The sequence below is a fragment of the Salmo salar genome, chromosome ssa10, assembly GCF_905237065.1.
Source record: "Salmo salar chromosome ssa10, Ssal_v3.1, whole genome shotgun sequence".
NCBI lineage: Eukaryota > Metazoa > Chordata > Actinopteri > Salmoniformes > Salmonidae > Salmo > Salmo salar.
This window is the reverse complement of record NC_059451.1, coordinates 40,955,181-40,976,457: the sequence shown is the minus strand read 5'-3', so window position 1 is coordinate 40,976,457 and position 21,277 is coordinate 40,955,181. Positions and strand designations below refer to the sequence as shown.

At 45.1% G+C, this 21,277-nt stretch overlaps 1 protein-coding gene across 2 annotated transcripts in view; it reads right to left on the bottom strand.

Moving 5' to 3' along the window:
- LOC106560399 (1-phosphatidylinositol 4,5-bisphosphate phosphodiesterase gamma-1) overlaps window positions 1-14,942 on the bottom strand; it is a 64,092-nt gene extending 49,150 nt beyond the window's left edge. Inside the window, exons 1-2 of one of the 2 annotated variants that reach the window (XM_045687766.1) lie at window positions 14,010-14,942; window positions 13,350-13,665 (exon numbers count right to left, since the gene is read on the bottom strand). In XM_045687766.1, the coding sequence (XP_045543722.1) occupies window positions 13,350-13,638 (289 nt within the window). In that variant the 5' untranslated portion in view covers window positions 13,639-13,665; window positions 14,010-14,942. The remainder of the gene's footprint in view (window positions 1-13,349; window positions 13,666-14,009) is intronic. The other variant, XM_014123279.2, reaches the window with a different exon arrangement.
- Window positions 14,943-21,277: the final 6,335 nt, after the last annotated feature.

Below are 21,277 nucleotides of genomic sequence, written 5' to 3'. Positions count from 1 at the left end.
GAGGAGCGAAAACCCACAGATACTTGGCCCTCCGTGGAATGACTTTTCATGTGGTCTACACTCTACCATTCAGTCTAAAGCAGGGGTGTCCAACTCATTTTACCTCGGGGGCCGCATTCGGTCTTCAATGAGGTCCGGAGGGCCACAATGAAAATTGGTTATATTCCTTGCCGTCAAAATTAGCTAATAATAGTAATCCTCTATTTTTCCTCCACAATATCCAATGCTCCCTGACTGTCTAGTGATTATTAGCGAGCTGCACAGTAAAAAAAACGGTAAGAATATAGGTCCGTTATCTTTCTACACAGTTTTGATTTGGTTTTAGTCATTTAAAAGTATATCGAGTTTGTTTCCATATCATAGTCTACTGTCTACAGTATAGCCTACACACTACAGTATACTGAACAGTCTACAGTCCACAGTGTACCGTACAGTCTACAGTATACCGTACAGTCTACAGTCTACATTCTACCATACAGTCGACAGTCTGCCATGCAGTCTACAGTTTACTGTACAGTCTACCGTAGTTTACAGTCTACCATACAGTCTACAGTATACCGTACAGTCTACAGTCTACCAAACAGTCTACAGTCTACCACACAGTCTACAGTCTACCACACAGTCTACAGTCTGCAGTCTATAGCCTACTATACAGTCCACTGTCTACCATACAGTCTACCATACAGTCTACAATACAGTCTACAATCTACAGTCTACTGTACAGTCTACAGTCTACCACACAGTCTACAGTCTACATTCTACCATACAGTCGACAGTCTGCCATGCAGTCTACAGTTTACTGTACAGTCTACCGTAGTTTACAGTCTACCATACAGTCTACAGTCTACTGTACAGTCTACAGTCTACCACACAGTCTACAGTCCACCACAGTCTACAGTCCACCACAGTCTACAGTCCACTGTACATTATACAGCCAACCATTGAGTCTACAGTCCACCAAACAGTCTACTGTACAGTTTACAGTCCACCATACAGTTTACAGGCTACAATCTACAGTCTACCATACAGTTTACAATCTACCATACAGTCTACAGTGTACCATACAGTCTACACTCTACAGTCTACAATATACAGTCTACTATACAGTCTACAGTCTACCATTAGGTCTACAGTCTGCCATGCAGTCTACAGTTTACTGTACAGTCTACCGTAGTTTACAGTCTACCATACAGTCTACAGTATACCGTACAGTCTACAGTATACCGTACAGTCTACAGTCTACCATACAGTCTACAGTATACCGTACAGTCTACAGTCTACCATACACTCTACAGTCTACCAAACAGTCTACCACACAGTCTACAGTCTGCAGTCTATAGCCTACTATACAGTCTACTGTCTACCATACAGTCTACCATACAGTCTACAGTCTACTATACAGTCTACAATCTACAGTCTACTGTACAGTCTACAGTCTACCACACAGTCTACAGTCCACCACAGTCTACAGTCCACCGTACATTATACAGCCAACCATTGAGTCTACAGTTCACCAAACAGTCTACAGTCTACTGTACAGGCTACAGTCTACCATACAGTTTACAATCTACCATACAGTCTACAGTCTACAATATACAGTCTACTATACAGTCTACAGTCTACCATACAGTCTAAAGTCTACTGTACAGTCTACAGTCCACCATACAGTCTACAGTCCACCATTCAGTCAGAGGAAATCTGGTTTCTATCTGGGTCTGCTGTATGAGCAGATGATAGATCAGAGGAAAGGTTTGGCACCAGATTAAGAGACTAAGATGATCATCTGAGGGAAGAGAATATCTCCAGCTGGTTACAACAGTCAGTCAGTCGATGTCTGCGTCCCAAATGGGCTCACAAGGCTCTGGTCAAAATAAGTGTAGGAAATAGGCTGCTATTTGTGACTCAGCATGTTCAGTGCTCAATGCCAGAGAGGGTAGACTAACATACGTGGCAAGAGAGCTGAGGTGGTGGTGGTGGTGGTGGGAAGGCTGTCCTGACCATTACTGTATGGGTTTGTGTGTTTGTGTGTGTGTGTTCTGAATACAATGCCGTGAAGCAACTCTGGGTGACCTGAGATGGGAGACTGGTCTGGCACTGAGACAGAAAAGCACTTTACCGTGAAATGCTTACTTACAAGATCATAACCAACAGTGCAGTTCAAGAAGAGTTAAGAAAATACTGTATTTACCAAGTAGACTAAAATGATCAAAAGTAACACAATAAGAATAATGAGGCTATATACAGGGGGCACCGGTACCGAGTCAGTGTGTGGGGGTACACTGGAGTGATAGATGTGCAGAAGATGAATGTGCAAGTAGAGATACTGGGGTGCAAAGGAGCAAAATAAATAAATAACAGTATGGGGATGAGGTAGTTGGATGGGCTATTTAGTTAGTTGAGGTAATTTGTACATGTAGGTGGGGGTGAAGTGACTATGCATAGAAAATAAACATCGAGTAGCAAAAGGGAAGGGGGCGGGGGGGGGGTCAATGAAATTGTCCGGTGGCGATTTTATGAATTGTTCAGCAGTCTTATGGCTTGGGGGTAGAAGCTGTTGAGGAGCCTTTTGGTCCTAGACTTGGCGCTCCGGTACCGCTTCCCGTGCGGTAGCAGAGAAAACGGTCTATAACTTGGGTGACTGGAGTCTCTGACAATTTTATGGGCTTTCCTCTGACACCGCCTATTATATAGGTCCTGGATGGCAGGGAGCTTGGCCCCAGTGATGTACTGGGCTGTTTGCACTACCCTCTGTAGCGCCTTACGGTCAGATGCCGAGCAGTTGCCATACCAGGCGGTGATGCAACTGGTCAGGATGCTGTCGATGGGGCAGCTGTAGAACCTTTTGAGGATCTGGGGACCCATGCCAAATCTTTTCAGTCTCCTGAGGGTGAAAAGGATTTGTCGTGCCCTCTTCACGACTGTCTTGGTATGTTTGGACCATGCTAGTTCGTTGGTGATGTGGACACCAAGGAACTTGAAACTCTCGACCCGCTCCACTACAGCCCCATCGATGTTAATTGGGGCCTGTTTGTCCCGCCTTTTCCTGTCGTCCAAGATCAGCTCTTTTGTCTTGCTCACATTGAGGGAGAGGTTGTTGTCCTGGCACCACACTGCCAGTTCTCTGACCCCCTGCCTATAGGCCGTCTCATCATTGTCATTGATCAGGCCTACTACTGTTGTGTAGTCAGCACAACAGTGAGCCATGACCAGCCTTCAAAGCACTTCATGGCTTCCGATGTTAGTGCCACAGGGCAGTAATCATTTAGTCTTGTTACCTTTGCTTCCTTGGGCACAGTTACTATGGGGGTCTGCTTGAAACATGTAGGTGTTACAGACTCGGTCAGAGAGAGGTTGAAAATGTCAATGAAGACACTTGCCAGTTGGTCTGCGCACGCTTTGAGTACACGTCCTGGTAATCCGTCTGGCCCCGCGGCTTTGTGAATGTTGACCTGTTTAAAGGTCTTGCTCACATCGGCTACTGAGAGCGTTATCACAATGTCGTCTGGAACAGCTGGCGCTCTCATGCATGCTTCGGTGTTGCTTGCCTCGAAGCGAGCACAAGAGACATTTAGCTTGTCTGGTAGGCTCACGTCACTGGGCAGCTCGCGGCTGGGTTTCCCTTAGTAGTCTGTAATAGTTTTCAAGCCCTGCCACAGCCGACGAGCATCAGAGCCAGTGTAGTAGGATTCAATCTTAATCCTGTATTGACGCTTTGCTTCTTTGATGGTTCGTCTGAGGACATAGCGGGATTTCTTATAAGCATCCGAATTAGTCTCCCGCTCCTTGAAAGCGGCAGCTCTAGCCTTTAGCTCAATGCGGATGTTGCCTGTAATCCATGGCTTCTGGTTGACATATGTACGTACAGTCATTGTGGGGATGACGGCGGTAATGCACTTACTGATGAAGCCGAAGACTGAGGTGGTTTACTCCTCAATGCCATTGGATGAATCCCGGAACATATTCCAGTCTGTGCTAGCAAAACAGTCCTGCAGTGTAGCATCCACGTCATCTGACCACTCCCGTATTGAGCGAGTCACTGGTACTTCCTGCTTTAGTTTTTGCGTGTAAGCAGTAATCAGGAGGATAGAATTATGGTCAGATTTGCCAAATTAAGTGCAGGGGAGAGCTTTGTATGCATCTGTGTGTGTGGAGTAAAGGTGGTCTAGGATTTTTTTTTTCTTTGGTTGCACATGTGACATGCTGGTAAAAATGTGGTAAAACTGATTTAAGTTTGCCTGCATTAAAATCCCTGGTCACTAGGAGCGCCGCTTCTGGGTGGGAATTTTCTTCTTTGCTTATGGCCTTATAGAGTTGGTTGAGAGCGGTCTTAGTGCCAGCTTCGTTCTGTGGTGGTAAATAGACATCTACGAATAATATAGATGAGAACTCTCTTGGTAGATAGTGTGGTCTACAGCTTATCATAAGGTACTCTATCTCAGGCGAGCAATACCTCGAGACTTCTTTAATATTAGACATTGCACACCAGCTGTTATTGACTAATAGATACACACCCCCACCCCTCGTCTTAACAGAGGTAGCGTCTCTGTTCTGCCGGTGCATGGAAAATCCCGCTACCTCCATACTGTCCATATCGTTGTTCAGCCTCATCTCTGTGAAACATAAGATGTTACAGTTTTTAATGTCCCGTTGGTAGGATAATCTTAATCGTAGGTCATCAATTTTATTTTCCAATGATTGCACGTTTGCAAGAAGAACGGATTGCAGTGGGAGTTTACTCGCTCGCCTACGGATTCTCAGAAGGCTGCCCGATCTGTGGCCCCTTTTCCTGCGTCTTTTCTTCACGCAAAAGGCGTGGATCTGGGCCTGTTCCAGTGAAAGCAGGATATCCTTCTCGTCGGACTTGTTAAAAGAAAAAGTTTATTCCAGTCCGCGGTAAGTAATCGCAGTTCTGATGTCCCTGTAACGGTCGTCGTATGTAATGGACCAAAGTGCAGCGGGAAAATGTATACTCATCTTCTTATTTATTATAAAAGAAGGAAAAACCAAAAGAAACACGTATACAAAAACGAACTAACGACACTAAACAGTCCCGTCAGGTGCTACATACACTAAACAGGAAATAACTACCCACAATTCCTATTACCAAAACACCCCTATACATAGGACCTTCAATCAGAGGCAACCAATTGAAGGCCAAATCAATAAACTAAACATAGAACTAGAAAGACTAGAACATAGAAATATACTAACATAGAACATTAACCAAAACCCCGGAACACTCTAAACAAACACCCCTCTACAAAAACACATAGCCCAACAAACCCCGAAACACTCTAAACAAATACCTCCTGCCACGTCCTGATCAAACTAATATAACAAATAACCCCTTTACTGGTCAGGACGTGACAGTCCCAAAGTTGTTTTCAGTCATAAGAGACGGTAGCAGCAACATTATGTACAAAATAAGTTTTTTAAAAAAGTTACACAAAACGCAAAAAAACGAACAAAATAGCGCAATTGGTTGGGAGAATGTAAAACATACATCAGCCATGTTCTTCGGCGCCATCTTTCCATAGGGCTCTGGTCAAAAGTAGTGCACTAATTAGGGAATAAGCTGCCATTCTGGACGCAACATAATATCTGTCCAAACGGACTCATCAATAAATACCCAACAATACTGGGGTCTCTATTCGCTTTGAGTCCCTCTTTATTGCTTCCTGACATTTACTCTGGATGCTGGACAATAAGGCGTATCGGTGTGTGTGTGTGTGTGTGTGTGTGTGTGTGTGTGTGTGAGTCTGAGACAATAAGGCGTATCGGTGTGTGTGTGTATGTATGTGTGTATGTTTATGTGTGTGTGTGTCTGAGACAATAAGGCGTATCGGTCTGTGTATGTATGTGTGTGTGTATGTTTTTGTGTGTGTCTGGGACAATAAGGCGTATCTGCCTCCCAGCCAAGAGTCACGCTTGGCTCACCATAACCATGTTAGTTATTTAATACAGCCTGGCTTTCTCATGCTTACTGCGATTTTGCGCCACACTCACCACAAAACAGTGTTCCTTCCCTCTGAAGCCTTTCATCCTGGTCCAGACTGTGATTAAGACACACACTCCTCTTCTCACATCTCCCCATCTCTCTCTCTCACACACACACACACACACACACACACACACACACACACACACACACACACACACACACACACACACACACACACACACACACACACACACACACACACACACACACACACACACACACACATTTCTCTCTTGTAGAAGAAAGACCAACGAGAGATTCTTCTAGTCTATAGATCTGCAGTAAATACACCTACAATGACCTGTAGAGTACCATTGTATGAGTCATAATACCCATAAAACAAGGAAAAGGTTCCAATCGTTTTTCCACCGGTAATGTTTCCCATAGGGATTTTTAGAAACACTTAAAAGAAGGGCTGTGTTTCGTGTAGTCTTACCCTGGAGTGACATTTTGATAACTGTGTAAATCTCTCTAGGACAAGGACACTTTTATCAATATATTTGCCCCCCCAAAATAAAATGCTAATTAGCTGCTAATGTGGCTATCATAGTACAAATGCCATGATGGTAAAAATCTCTGGGTGAACTATTAACTCAATTTAGTAATGAATAAATTGGCAAAATCGTATTAAATTGACAATTCTGTGAACTGTCTTGTGCAAGGTTTACATTGACATAATACCTGTTAGCAAAGGTGTCAGCTAGAGATGACCTGCAGGAACAATACCTGTTAGTAAAGGTGTCAGCTAGAGATGACCTGTAGGAACAATACCTGTTAGTAAAGGTGTCAGCTAGAGATGACCTGTAGGAACAATACCTGTTAGTAAAGGTGTCAGCTAGAGATGACCTGTAGGAACAATACCTGTTAGTAAAGGTGTCAGCTAGAGATGACCTGTAGGAACAATACCTGTTAGTAAAGGTGTCAGCTAGAGATGACCTGCAGGAACAATACCTGTTAGTAAAGGTGTCAGCTAGAGATGACCTGTAGGAACAATACCTGTTAGTAAAGGTGTCAGCTAGAGATGACCTGTAGGAACAATACCTGTTAGTAAAGGTGTCAGCTAGAGATGACCTGTAGGAACAATACCTGTTAGTAAAGGTGTCAGCTAGAGATGACCTGTAGGAACAATACCTGTTAGTAAAGGTGTCAGCTAGAGATGACCTGCAGGAACAATACCTGTTAGTAAAGGTGTCAGCTAGAGATGACCTGCAGGAACAATACCTGTTAGTAAAGGTGTCAGCTAGAGATGACCTGTAGGAACAATACCTGTTAGTAAAGGTGTCAGCTAGAGATAACATGCAGGAACAATACCTGTTAGTAAAGGTGTCAGCTAGAGATGACCTGTAGGAACAATACCTGTTAGTAAAGGTGTCAGCTAGAGATGACCTGCAGGAACAATACCTGTTAGTAAAGGTGTCAGCTAGAGATGACCTGCAGGAACAATACCTGTTAGTAAAGGTGTCAGCTAGAGATGACCTGCAGGAACAATACCTGTTAGTAAAGGTGTCAGCTAGAGATGACCTGTAGGAACAATACCTGTTAGTAAAGGTGTCAGCTAGAGATAACATGCAGGAGCAATACCTGTTAGTAAAGGTGTCAGCTAGAGATAACATGCAGGAGCTTGCAGGGATTTGTAATCTTGCATGATGTCTACTTTGATGCTAATTAGCATTTTCGAATCTGAGAGTAAATAGAGTCGAATATATTGATAAAAGTCTCCTTGTCCTAGAGAGACTTACACAGTTATCGAAACATCACGCCAGGGTAAGCCTACACGAAACACAGCCCTTATTTTAAGTGTTTCTAAAATTCCTTATTGGAAAAATGAATGGTGGAAAAACGATTGGAACCATTTCCCTGTTTGACCGCTAGGTTTTATGGGTATTATGGCACCTCCACTGTGGGGCTCTAATCAAATGTCTTCTATACTGAATAATAATCTCAGAAGGTCATGGGAATTTCTACTGATATGATGACTCATCTACATCGTTTCATTGTACAAAATGATCTGTCTTTTCTCAGCTTTGCCGTGACATTGGGTGGATGTTAATGATGTGGTTCTCATTGGTACCGCATGGTACATGTTATGTGGTCAAAGTTAAACTAACATCAACAACCAGCCAGAGAGAGATCATTCCAACTTTCTGACCTATAACACACTGTTCTAGAATGAGACGTGACTGGAATGTCTTTCATTGTGTGGAAAATCATGTGCACATAGATAGGGCCAGAAGACGTGCTTTGTCATGATTCTGATTTGTCAGATACCTAGCAACAATGACATGAAGCTGCCATGTGGGGAATCATAGGTGGCTTGTTTCAGCTGGTTGTATCTTGTTTTTGATACCATGTCTTGTTTAGAGGTGTTTTGACTGATGTCACGTCTATGCTAATATGGCTAAAATTCGCTAGCTACCTAACCAACTGTACCGATGCATTTGAGAGACAAAAAGTGCTCATTGTGCAAATATATTTATGTTTTCAATAAACATTTGGAGACGAAATATAGTTTACATGTTGTCAACAATCTAAGCCCACCCTGTTTGTTTTTCCACATAGTTGAGCACGCGTCGGTTTTGTTGCTAAACAACCAACCTGTCTATATAGTGCACTACTTTTGACCAGAGCCCTATGAGCCCCGGTCAAAAGTAGTGCACTTAATAGGGAATAAAGTACCATTTGGGATTCAACCTGTATGATTTGGATATTCCAGAGAAGGTGAACAAACAGGGTGAAATGTGAATGCTTGGTACTGTTGCATTGCCGTAATAATCACGTTAGAACAGCTACAGAAAGGGGTGGGGGCTGCTAAAATAACTGAAATGAATGGTTCATACACACTGTGTTGTAAACACACACCGACAAACACCATCTCCCAGTCTCCATTCCTTTTCCAGAGAGTGACACCGGGGCCTTTGTTTTCCTGAGCTCAGTTCTTCAGTCTGAAGCAGGAAGTGAAGAGCTCCCTGATAACCAGCACTTCCTGCCACTCAAGAGTGATAGTACTAGTGATACTGAGGCTGGGAAGATGTGTGTGTGCGCGTGCGCTGCTGCTTGTCGTCTGTATAGAGGGCTGAGCTGTGTGTGTGTGTGTGTGTGTGTGTGTGTGTGTGTGTGTGTGTGTGTGTGTGTGTGTGTGTGTGTGTGTGTGTGTGTGTGTGTGTGTGTGTGTGTGTGTGTGTGTGTGTGTGTCAGAGCTCACAGCTACAGCACTGGTAACCTCTGTAAACAGACATCACACAGGTCTCCCTCAAGACATATAAAGAAACAGACACCGTATTAATGTTGTTTTAAAACGGCGGTAGAGAAAGAGGGACTGTAATGAAAACAAAGGAAACAAAAGAGGCTGAAGAGGAGAGGAGAGGGGGAGGTGAGAGGAAAGATAGAAACAAATAGATGTTCAAGGGAAGAGAAAGTGAAGGAGAGAGAGAGAGAGAATAAACTAAAGGTCAAAGGAGAAAGGGGGACTGGTACAGGACGTCAGACTGACCTCTAAAAGAAAATAACCAAGAGAAAGAAAGACAAAAGTGAGAAAGGAGGGAGTGGCATGAAAATGGTAGGTGGAAAAGCATGAAGTTGAGCATCAAGGGTTCAACTTTAAACAAGTAAAATAGAAGATAAGTGATGAAAGACAAGGGAGAGCTAGGAAGGAGAGAGAGAGCTAGTTGGAAAAGACCTGGGAGATTGATAGTGGGAGAATTGAGAGAGGGAGTAACAGATGGAAAACTGGGGGTGGTAAAAACTGAAGTAGCAAGGGATGGACTGGAGAGGTAGAGAGTGAGGTAGGGAGAGCAGAGGAAAGGAGAGAGTGATGGAGAGCAGGTGAGGGGAGGTAGCGAGTGAGGGAGAGATAGGGGGAAGGAGAGAGGGAGAGATAGCAGAGGGAAGGAGAGAGTGAGAGAGGGAGGGAGAGCAGGGCAAAGGAGAGAGAGAGTGATAGCAGAGGGAAGGAGAGAGTGAGAGAGGGAGGGAGAGCAGGGCAAAGGAGAGAAGGGGGAGGGATAGCAGAGGGAAGGAGAAAGTGAGGGAGAGTGAGCAGGGGAAAGGAGAGGGAGGGGTAGCAGAGGGAAGGAGAAAGTTAGGGAGGGAGAGCAGAGGGAAGGAGAGAGGGAGGGAGGGAGAGCAGAGGGAAGGAGGGAGGGAGGGAGGGAGGGAGGGAGGGAGGGAGGGAGGGAGGGAGGGAGGGAGGGAGGGAGGGAGGGAGGGAGGGAGGGAGAGCAGAGGGAAGGAGAGAGGGAGAGCAGAGGGAAGGAGAAAGTTAGGGAGGGAGAGCAGAGGGAGGGAGGGAGGGAGGGAGGGAGGGAGGGAGGGAGGGAGGGAGGGAGGGAGGGAGGGAGGGAGGGAGGGAGGGAGGGAGAGCAGAGGGAAGGAGAAAGTTAGGGAGGGAGAGCAGAGGGAAGGAGAGAGGGAGGGAGGGAGGGAGATCAGAGGGAAGGAGAAAGTTAGGGAGGGAGAGCAGAGGGAAGGAGAAAGTTAGGGAGGGAGAGCAGAGGGAAGGAGAGAGGGAGGAATAGCAGAGGGAAGAAGAGAGTGAGGGAGGGAGAGCAGAGGGAAAGGAGAGAGTGAGGGAGGGAGGGAGAGCCAGGGGAAGGATAGAGCGTTGGAGAGCTGAATAGAGAAGTGGAGACTCACAGTTCCAAGAATGTTACTCCCTATGGGGGGGTTGTAGGGTTATGGAGGAATATGTTTGTAAAGAGGAGGAGTGGGGTAAGAAGGAGAATGTGTAAGAAGGAGAAAGACTTGAGACGGCCAGCCAGTGGAATATAGCAGCACAGTAGCAAACACACACACCAAGATAGCTAACAATAGATTCTGTTCTGAGCATAATATGGTTTATGATCATGAATGATTAACAAGGCTCTCAAGCAAAACCGCAAGATACTGTCAGTGTGTGTGGCTACTATCAGATACACAACATGAACAAAAGTATGTGAACACCTGCTTATTGAACATCTCATTCCAAAATTATGGGCATTAATATGGAGTTGGTCCCCCTTTGCTGCTATAACAGCCTCCACTCATCTGGGAAGGCTTTCCACTTGATGTTGGAACATTGCTGCAGGGACTTGCTTCCATTCAGTCACAAAAGCATTAGTGAAGTCAGGCATTGATGTTGGGCTATTAGGCCTGGCTTGCAGTCTGTGTTCCAATTCATCCCAAAGGTTTTCGATGGGGTTGAGGTCAGGGCTCTGTGCAGGCCAGTCAAGTTCTTCCACACCGATCTCGACAAACCATTTCTGTATGGACCTCACTTTGTGCACGGGGGCATTGTCATGCTGAAACAGGAAAGAGCCTTCCCCAACCTGTTGCCACAAATATGGAAGCACAGAATCGTCTAGAATGTCATTGTATGATGTAGTGTTAAGATTTCCCTTCAGTGGAACTAAGGGGCCTAGCGCAAACCAAGAAGCCCAAGACCAACAGCCCCAGACCATTAATCCTCCTCCACCAAAAATTACAGTTGGCACTATGCATTCAGGCAAACCCAGATTCGTCTGTCGGACTGCCAGATGGTGAAGCGTGATTCACCACTCCAGAGAACGTGTTTCCACTGCTCAAGAGTCCACTGGCAGCGAGTTTCACACCACTCCAGCAGATGCTTGGCATTGCGCATGGTGATCTTAGGCTTGTGTGTGGCTGCTCGGCCATGGAAACCCATTTCATGAAGCACCCGATGAACCGTTCTTGTGCTGACTTTGCTTCCAGAGGCAGTTTGGAACTCGGTAGTGAGTGTTGCAATTTTAATGCATTACGCGCTTCAGCGGTCCCGTTCTGTGGGTGGCCTACCACTTGGCAGCTGAGCCGTTGTTGCTCCTAGACGTTTCCACTTCACAATAACAGCAGTTACAGTTGACTGGGGCAGCTCTAGCAGGGCAGACATTTGACGAATTGATTTGTTGGAAAGGTGGCATCCTATGACATTGCCACATTGAACGTCACTGAGCTCTTCAGTAAGTCCATTCTACTGTCAATGTTTGTCTGTGGAGATTGCATGGCGGTGTGCTCGATTTTATACACCTGTCAGCAACGGGTGTGGCTGAAATAGTCAATTCCACTAATCGAAGGGGTGTCCACATACTTCTGTATATATAGTGTATAAACCACACCTACACACTACAGCTTTTACTGCGAGAGAGACAGAAAGAGAAAGAGTGTGTGAGAGAGAGAGAGAGAGAGGTGCAGATTAGAAATGCAGATAATGTGTTAGAGTGCATGCTTGTCAATGACAACAAGACCAATGTTTGTCACAACCTGAATCTTTCAGCTTTATTTGACAACCACATATCTGTAGAGTATATATATGTGGTTTTTGTATAGAGAACTCAAAGTAGATAATAAAGTATCAAGTATTCAATTGTGAGTGAGAGTCACGCCTATGTCCTTCCTAATGCTCATATGATTTTTTGATCATGCTGGTTGAGCATCTTCTACTCCTCTCCAGTTGTATGCAAAGAGAAAATTCTCTATGTGGATTCTAAGTCTATTATCTCTCCTGTCTGTTTAACAGACATTATAACAGATCCTCTTTCAGTCTGTACAGAACAGATCCCACACAATACAGCCAGGCCCAGACAATATAATACACGCCCAGCCCAGACACATAACGTAACCATGGCTCAGCCTACCTCCCACCAAAACAATATCCCAGTCAGCTAAGTATGCCACTGCCACTCGATCCACCATCCCGGCTCTGTACAGCTCCAGTCTCCAAGGAGAACAGACAGGAAGCACAGGGCTGGGTGGTGACTGGCCAACCCATAGGGCTCCATGCTGAGGAGCTACTGGAACTGGAAAGCTGACAGCTAGGAGTCACAGCTAATGAGGGTCAGAGGTTCATGACCTAGCTGTCAAACGGTGACAGTGGAGTGAAAGTTATAGCAGACAGGGCCAGCACAACACACCATCATAGAGGACTATGTATTCATTTTTATTCCATTCTTTTTATATAGCAGACTGCCAATGGGAGGGCATGGTAGGCTGCTAGGCTTATCCCACAAAATCCGCACACACTATACAGTACAAAGTGAAAGACTTGGAGACAGACACATTGGTTCTTATGGTTACAGAGGATGTAAGTGACAGACGGAGGGATAGTTGAGGGGAGATGCAAATAGTGCCTGTCTGGTGTCTGTTGTTGTGTAGACATAAGGCCAAGTGATATGCACCACCAGGATCTATGTAATAGACAAGTAGTACACGACTGTCACTAACATTTAGGGTATGTCCCCAATGGCATCCTATTCCCTATATAGTGCATTACTTTTGAGCAGACCCCTATGGGCTCTGGTCAAAAGTAGTACACTATATAGGGAATAGGGTGCCATTTGGGACGTTGACTTATACTCACTCTCTCCCTCTATCTTGTCAGGGTTGCGGCTCCACGCTATCTGTCTAGTGTCCTGTCGTATCTGGAAGGTCCTCCTCTCCGGTCGCTGGGACTTCTTCTGGTAGAACACGGTCATGACCGTTCCAATCTCCAGGCTGTGGAGGATGCGGGTGCCCTCCTCGGACCAGTCCAGCATGCGGGATGTGGTGGCCGGGCCCGTACCGGGTCCATTCGTAGTGGTCTCATCCCGGTCCCCAACGCCCCCACAGCCGTTGACGCTACTGCTGCTACTGAACCTGGCAGCACACATCTTCACTGCATGTGTAGTCTCAACGTACTGTTTAGAAGTTAGAGAAAAGGAGAAGGTGGTGACAGTTACATTCCGTTGCCTGGATACAAGGACATGTGACAGAGGCTTAGTGATTTCAACTTGTTGTGGTTTCAGAGTTAGGGAAAATGATATTGTATTCCTTCAACTCGGCCTAAAATCGATGGAGGGCGAGGACCACAGTTATCCAGTTATCCTTAGTTACATGCATTGGTGGCCAGGGTCATTGCCAATCCAATGGCAAAATGAAAGAAATTAAAAACAGTAATAACTAAACAACAATGGAAGTCATTAATAACAGTGTAATAACTTAACACTTCCAGTTGTAGGTTATTATTATAAAGAATGTACACCTCTAAAATTAGCAGTAGTCCATGAGCATGAAGCTGGAATTCGAGACAACTGTATCCATCATTTCTAGAAGTTAGGATGTTCCTCCATCCAGGATGTGATTTATTCTCCAGTCTACTTTCTGGGGGAGTGGATGGATCCCCGTGTTATCCTTTCCAGATGCTTCTGGCAGAAACACAGAAAGATCAGACCGAGGGCCAGAGAAAAAAAGAGAGGCAAAGCTGTTCCCCTCATTGCCCGTTGGACTCGGGTTTCCACCCAGGGTTCACGTTGGGCTGGCCCGTGGTTAATTAATGCAGTAGTACAACCAGTCCAGTCCGGTCCACTCGGCGGGTAGATCGGTTACAGACAGACAGACAGACAGCCCTGCCCCTGGATCCAGCACAGGCGCACACACACAGTGTCACACACACCTCTGCCTCCCCGCCTGAGAATCAGTCCGGGTTACGGGAGCGACACATACATTCAGTTTCAGTTATGTAACCGTTAAAAGACAAGTGGGCTGCCCAATGTTTTTGAGGCGGTCTGTGAAACAAATCACACCGCTATGGACCGAGCGGCGCTCGGTTGGCGCAGTCGGGAGCGCGTGGATACCGGAGACTGGAGCGGCCGTACGAGACCAGTGCGTTCCGTCCAGGCAGACCATTCCACTCTCCCTCACACCCACGGCGGACACATTTCCCGGCACAGGCCGCCGAGAAGCACTGCTCCGCGGTTCATGCCCCTCCTAAAGAAACCCTCTCCTTCGGTACAAGATAAGAGTGAAGATTAGTCTTCTCGGTGACCGCCGGTGCAACTCCAACCGTTGGTCTGTCAGTCTGCCTGTGTGCGTCCTCCTCTCCTCTCTGCGAGAGACGTCTTTAGAGGAAATTAAGGCTAGCAGACCGGAAAAGCTTGTAGAGGGATTTTTTTCTTCTACTTGTGCTGTAGCCTATAGAAGAAAGATGGGGGGAGTGGAGAGAGAGAGAGCAGGGCTGGGAACGGGAACAGAGAGGGGGTAGGAAGAGAGAGTGAGGTGATATGATGGAGAAACGGCGACATCCGCGGGCTTTGAGGAGAGGTGCAGCATTGTATGCAAGAGCTCTGGTCAATCACAATAGGGGTTAAGAGGAGGTGATTGGAGTCAGTCAAGGGTCAGAAGTGTGATATTCATTTGTGACTGGACTCATGAAATGGCTTAGTCCTAAACACTGCAAAAAGTAGTATAGGCCAGTCTAAACCAGGGGTGTCAAACTCATTCCATGGAGGGCCTAGTGGCTGCAGGGTTTTGGTTTGTCCTTTCAATTAAGACAACCAGGCGAGGAAAGTTCCTTACTAAGTAGTACCTTAATACATCAATCAAGTCCAAGGGGGGAGCGAAAACAAGCAGACACTGGGCTCTCCATGAAATGAATTTGACACGTGGTCTAAAGAGTGCCTTACCCATGGTCTTACAGAATGACTGTCTGTGGAGTTTTAGGGAGTAATGGTTGCTTAAGTTAACAGTTGAATGCTGTCTTTCATAGTTTTGAATACAGTGCATATGTTCGGAAGGCTCCATTATACACTGAGTATATGAAATATTAAGAACACCTGCTCTTTCCATGACATGGACTGACCAGGTGAATGCTATGATCCCTTATTGATGTAAGTTGTTAAATCCACTTCAATCAGTGTAGATGAAGGGGAGGAGACAGATTAAAGAAGTATTTTTAATCCTTCTGCGACATGGATTGTGTATGTGTGCCATTCAGAGGGTGAATTGGCAAGTCAAAGATTTAAGTGCCTTTGAACGGGGTCTGGTAGTAGGTGCCAGGCATACTGGTTTGTGTCAAGAACTGCAACGCTGCTGGGGTTTTCATGCTCATCAGTTTCCCGTGTGAATCAAGAATGGTCCACCACCCAAAGGACATCCAACAAACTTGAAGCAACTGTGGAAAGCATTGGAGTCAACATGGGCCAGCATCCCTGTGGAACGCTTTCGACACCTTGTAGAGTCCATGCTCTGACAAATTGAGGCTGTTGTGAGGGCAAGGGGGGTGGGGGGTGGGGGTGGGGGGTGCAACTCAATATTAGGAGGGTGTGTTTGGTATATGCATTGTTTATGCTAGACTAAGGCATATTCATGGTTTGTGTGTGTGTGTTTTGACAGATGAACGATGCTAGTGTCTGTGTGTGGGAGGAGGCAGTCTGAGATGACATCACAGCTGTGCTATAGTCTAATCACATCCACATGTCAGCTGGGTGTGTCTCCTCCACTCCTGCCAATGGCCAGCCAAAAGCCAATCACAATGCATGGAACACCCTCCCATTTTATGAGAATGGGGGAGCCGGAAGGAGTGTATTATATGGTGTGTGTGTGTGTCAGTGTGTATCGTGTGTGTGTGTGTGAGACAGAAGACAGAGAGGTATTCATGTGGGGTGACGTGAATGGGGGAGGCATGTTACCCCTAAATCAATTCTTCACACACAGTCAGTCACATTTCATGGCCAAATTAAATTACAGAGCACATCTTGTTTTTACAGAGAAGAGTCAACACACCACACAAAGCGTGGCTGCTTCAAACATGCTATAGAATGCTTCCTAAATGGCACCCTATTCTCTATATAGTTCACTACTTTTCACCATAGCCCTATGGGTCCTGGTCAAAAATAATGCACTACATAGGGAATAAAGTGCCATTTTGGATGGAGACATTACAGTGGATGAATCTGGCTGGAGTATGTTTGGGTCGGTTCATAATATGTATGACAACAGATCATTGTAGGATACTGTTTGAGTGCACTACAATGGAAGTATTCAGACCCCTTGACTTTTTCCACATTTTGTTACGTTACAGCCTTATTCTAAAATGGATTAAATTGTTTGTTTTTTACTCATCAATCTACACACAATATCCCATAATGACAAAGCGAAAACAGGTTTTTAGAATTTTAGCAAATTTATAAAAAATATAAAACAGAAATACCTTATTTACATAAGTATTCAGACCCTTTGCTATGAGACTCGAGATTGAGCTGAAGTGCATCGTGTTTCCATTGATCTATTGGTAGATTTAGAATGGTGCCAAAGGGGATGGCTGCCGTTTTACGGTCTCTTAACCAACTGTGCTATTTTGTTATATTTTTTTGGTTTGTAACATATTTTTTTACTTATTTTGTACATAATGTTGCTGCTATCGTCTCTTATGACCAAAAGCAACTTCGGGACATCAGAACAGCGATTCCTCACCTTGAACTGGACAAAGATTTCTTCTTTAAGATTGGTGGGTCCCTCACGGGACGGTCGGCCCAAAGCAGGCTAAACTCTTAAGGATCGGACCCTTTTTTTAAATTTTCGCCTAAAATGACATACCCAAATCTAACTGCCAGTAGCTCAGGCATTGAAGCAAGGATACGTATATTTTTGACACCATTTGAAAGGAAACACATTGAAGTTTGTGGAAATGTGACATGAATGTAGGAGAATATAACACATTAGATCTGGTAAAAGAAAATACAAAGAAAAAACCAACCGTTTAAAAAAATATATTGTACCATCATCTTTGAAATGCAAGAGAAAGGCCATAATGTATTATTCCAGCACAGGCGCAATTTAGATTTTGGTCACTAGATGGTAGCAGTGTTTGTGCAACTTTTTAGACTGATCCAATGAACCATTGCATTTCTGTTCAAAATGTTGTATCAAGACTGACCAAATGTGCCTAATTTGTTTATTAATAACTTTTCAAGTTCATAACTGTGCACTCTCCTCAAACAATAGCATGGTATTCTTCACTGTAGTAGCTACTGTAAATTGGACAATGCAGTTAGATTAACAATCATTTAAGCTCTCTGCCAATATCAGATATATTTATGTCCTGGGAAATGTTCTTGTTACTTACAACCTCATGCTAATCGCATTAACGCGTCCGGCGTGATGGATATACTACTTTCTCGGGAACAGGCCCAAATCTGCGAAGAAAAGACAGAGAATAAGGGGGCAGAGGTCGGGCTGCCTTCTGAGAATTCGTAGGCGAGTGAGTAAACCTCCACTACCATCCGTTATATTGGCCAACGTGCAATCATTGGAAAACAAAATGGATGGTGTACGATCAAGACTATCCTACCAATGGGATTTTAAAAACTGTAACATCTTATGTTTCACCGAGTCGTGGCTGAACGACAACACGGATAATATAGAGCTGGTGGGATTTTCCATGCATCGGCAGGACAGAGAAGCTACGCCTGGTATGACGAGGGGCGGGGGTGTGTGTCTATTTGTCAATAACAGCTGGTGCACGATGTCTAATATTAAAGAAGACTGGAGGTATTGCTCGCCTGAGGTAGAGTACCTTATGATAAGCTGTCGACCACAATATCTACCAAGAGAGTTCTCATCTACATTATTCGTAGCCATCTATTTACCACCACAAACCGATGCTGGCACTAAGACCGCACTCAACCAGCTGTACAAGGCCATAAGTAAACAAGAAAATGCTCATCCAGAAGCAGCACTCCTAGTGGCCCGGGGACTTTAATGCAGGCAAACTTAAATCCGTTTTACCTAATTTCTATCAGCATTTCACATGTGCAACCAGAGGAAAAAAAAACTCTAGACCGCCTTTACTCCACACACAGAGACGCATACAAAGCTCTCCCTCGCCCTCCATTTGGAAAATCTGACCATAATTCTATCCTCCTGATTCCTGCTTACAAGCAAAGACTAAGGCAGGAAGTGCCAATGACTCACTCAATATGGAAGTGGTCAGATGACGTGGATGCTACGCTACGGGACTATTTTGCAGCACAGACTGGAATATGTTCCGGGATTCGGCCAATGGCATTGAGGAGTATACCACCTCAGTCATCATCAATAAGTGCATCGATGACGTCGTCTTCAGTGACCGTATGTACATATCTTTTTGTATTGTTTTATTTCACCTTTATTAAGCCACGTAGGCTAGTTGAGAACAAGTTCTCATTTACATCTGCGACCTGGCCAAGAATAAAGCAAAGCGGTTCGACACATACAACAACACAGAGTTACACATGGAATAAACAAAACATACAGTCAATAATACAGTTGAAGAAAATCTATATATAGTGTGTGCAAATGAGGTAAGAAAAGGAAGGTAAGGCAATAAATAGGCCATGGTGGCGAAGTAATTACAATATACCAATTAGACACTAGAGTGATTGATGTGCAGAAGATGAATGTGCAAGTAGAGATACAGGGGTGCAAAGGAGCAAGATAAATAAATAAATACAGTATGGGGATGAGGTAGTTGGATGGGATATTTACAGATGGGCTATGTACAGGTGCAGTGATCTGTGAGCTGCTCAGACAGCTGGTGCTTAAAGCTAGTGAGGGAGATATGAGTCTCCAGCTTCAGTGATTTTTGCAATTCATTCCAGTCATTGGCAGCAGAGAACTGAAAGGAAAGGCGGCCAAAGGTGGAATTGGCTTTGGGGGTGACTAGAGAGATATACCTGCTGGAGCGCGTGCTACGGGTGGGTGCTGCTATGGTGACAAGTGAGCTGAGATAAAGCGGGGCATTACCTATCAGATACTTATAGATGACCTGAAGCCAGTGGGTTTGGCGACAAGTTTGAGGCGAGGGCCAGCCAACGAGAGCGTACAGGTTGCAGTGGTGGGTAGTATATGGGGCTTTGGTGACAAAACGGATGGCACTGTGATAGACTGCATCCAATTTGTTGAGTAGAGTGTTGGGGGCTATTTTGTAAATGACATCGCCGAAATTGAGGATCGGTAGGATGGTCAGTTTTACGAGGGTATGTTTGGCAGCATGAGTGAAGGATGCTTTGTTGGAAAATAGGAAGCCGATTCTAGATTTAATTTTGGATTGGAGATGCTTAATGTGAGTCTGGAAGGAGAGTTTACAGTCTAACCAGACACCTAGGTATTTGTAGTTGTCCACATATTCTAAGTCAGAACCGTCCAGAGTACTGATGCTGGGCGTGCGGACAGGTGTAGGCAGCGATCGGTTGAAGAGCATGCATTTTGTTTTACTTGCATTTAAGAGCAGTTGGAGGCCGTGGAAGGAGAGTGGTATAGCATTGAAGCTCGTCTGGAGGTTAGTTAACAGTGTCCAAAGAAGGGCCAGAAGTATACAGAATGGTGTCGTCTGCGTAGAGGTGGATCATAGAATCACCAGCAGCAAGAGCGACATCATTAATGAATACAGAGAAGAGAGTCGGCCCGAGAATTGAACCCTGTGGCACCCCCATAGAGACTGGACAACAGGCCGGACAACAGGCCCTCCGATTTGACACACTGAACTGTCTGAGAAGTAATTGGTGAACCAGGTGAGGCAGTCATTTGAGAAACCAAGGCTGTTTAGTCTGCCGATAAGAATGTGGTGATTGACAGTGTCGAAAGCCTTGGCCCTCAGACGAACCATAATACAGGCAAAGCTTCAATACAGGATTAAGATTGAATCCTACTACACTGGCTCTGACGCTTGTCGGATGTGGCAGGGCTTGGAAACTATTATGGACTACTAAGGGAAACCCAGTCGCGAGCTACCCAGTGACGCGAGCCAACCAGATGAGCTAAATGCCTTTGTCGTCGCTTCGAGGTAAGCAACACCGAAGCATGCATGAGTGCACCAGCTGTTCTGGACGACAGTGTGATAACGCGCTCGGTAGCTGATGTGAACAAGACCTTTAAACAGGTCACCATTCACAAAGCCAGGGGGCCAGGCGGATTACCAGGACGTGTACTCAAAGCATTCGCGGACCAACTGGCAAGTGTCTTCACTGACATTTGCAACCTCTCCCTGACCGAGTCTGTAATACCTACAGTGCCTTGCGAAAGTATTCGGCCCCCTTGAACTTTTCGACCTTTTGCCACATTTCAGGCTTCAAACATAAAGATATAAAACTGTATTTTTTTGTGAAGAATCAACAACAAGTGGGACACAATTATGAAGTGGAACGAAATTTATTGGATATTTCAAACTTTTTTAACAAATAAAAAACTGAAAAATTGGTCGTGCAAAATTATTCAGCCCCTTTACTTTCAGTGCAGCAAACTCTCTCCAGAAGTTCAGTGAGGATCTCTGAATGATCCAATGTTGACCTAAATGACTAATGATGATAAATAGAATCCACCTGTGTGTAATCAAGTCTCCGTATAAATGCACCTGCTCTGTGATAGTCTCAGAGGTCCGTTTAAAGCGCAGAGAGCATCATGAAGAACAAGGAACACACCAGGCAGGTCCGAGATACTGTTGTGGAGAAGTTTAAAGCCGGATTTGGATACAAAAAGATTTCCCAAGCTTTAAAC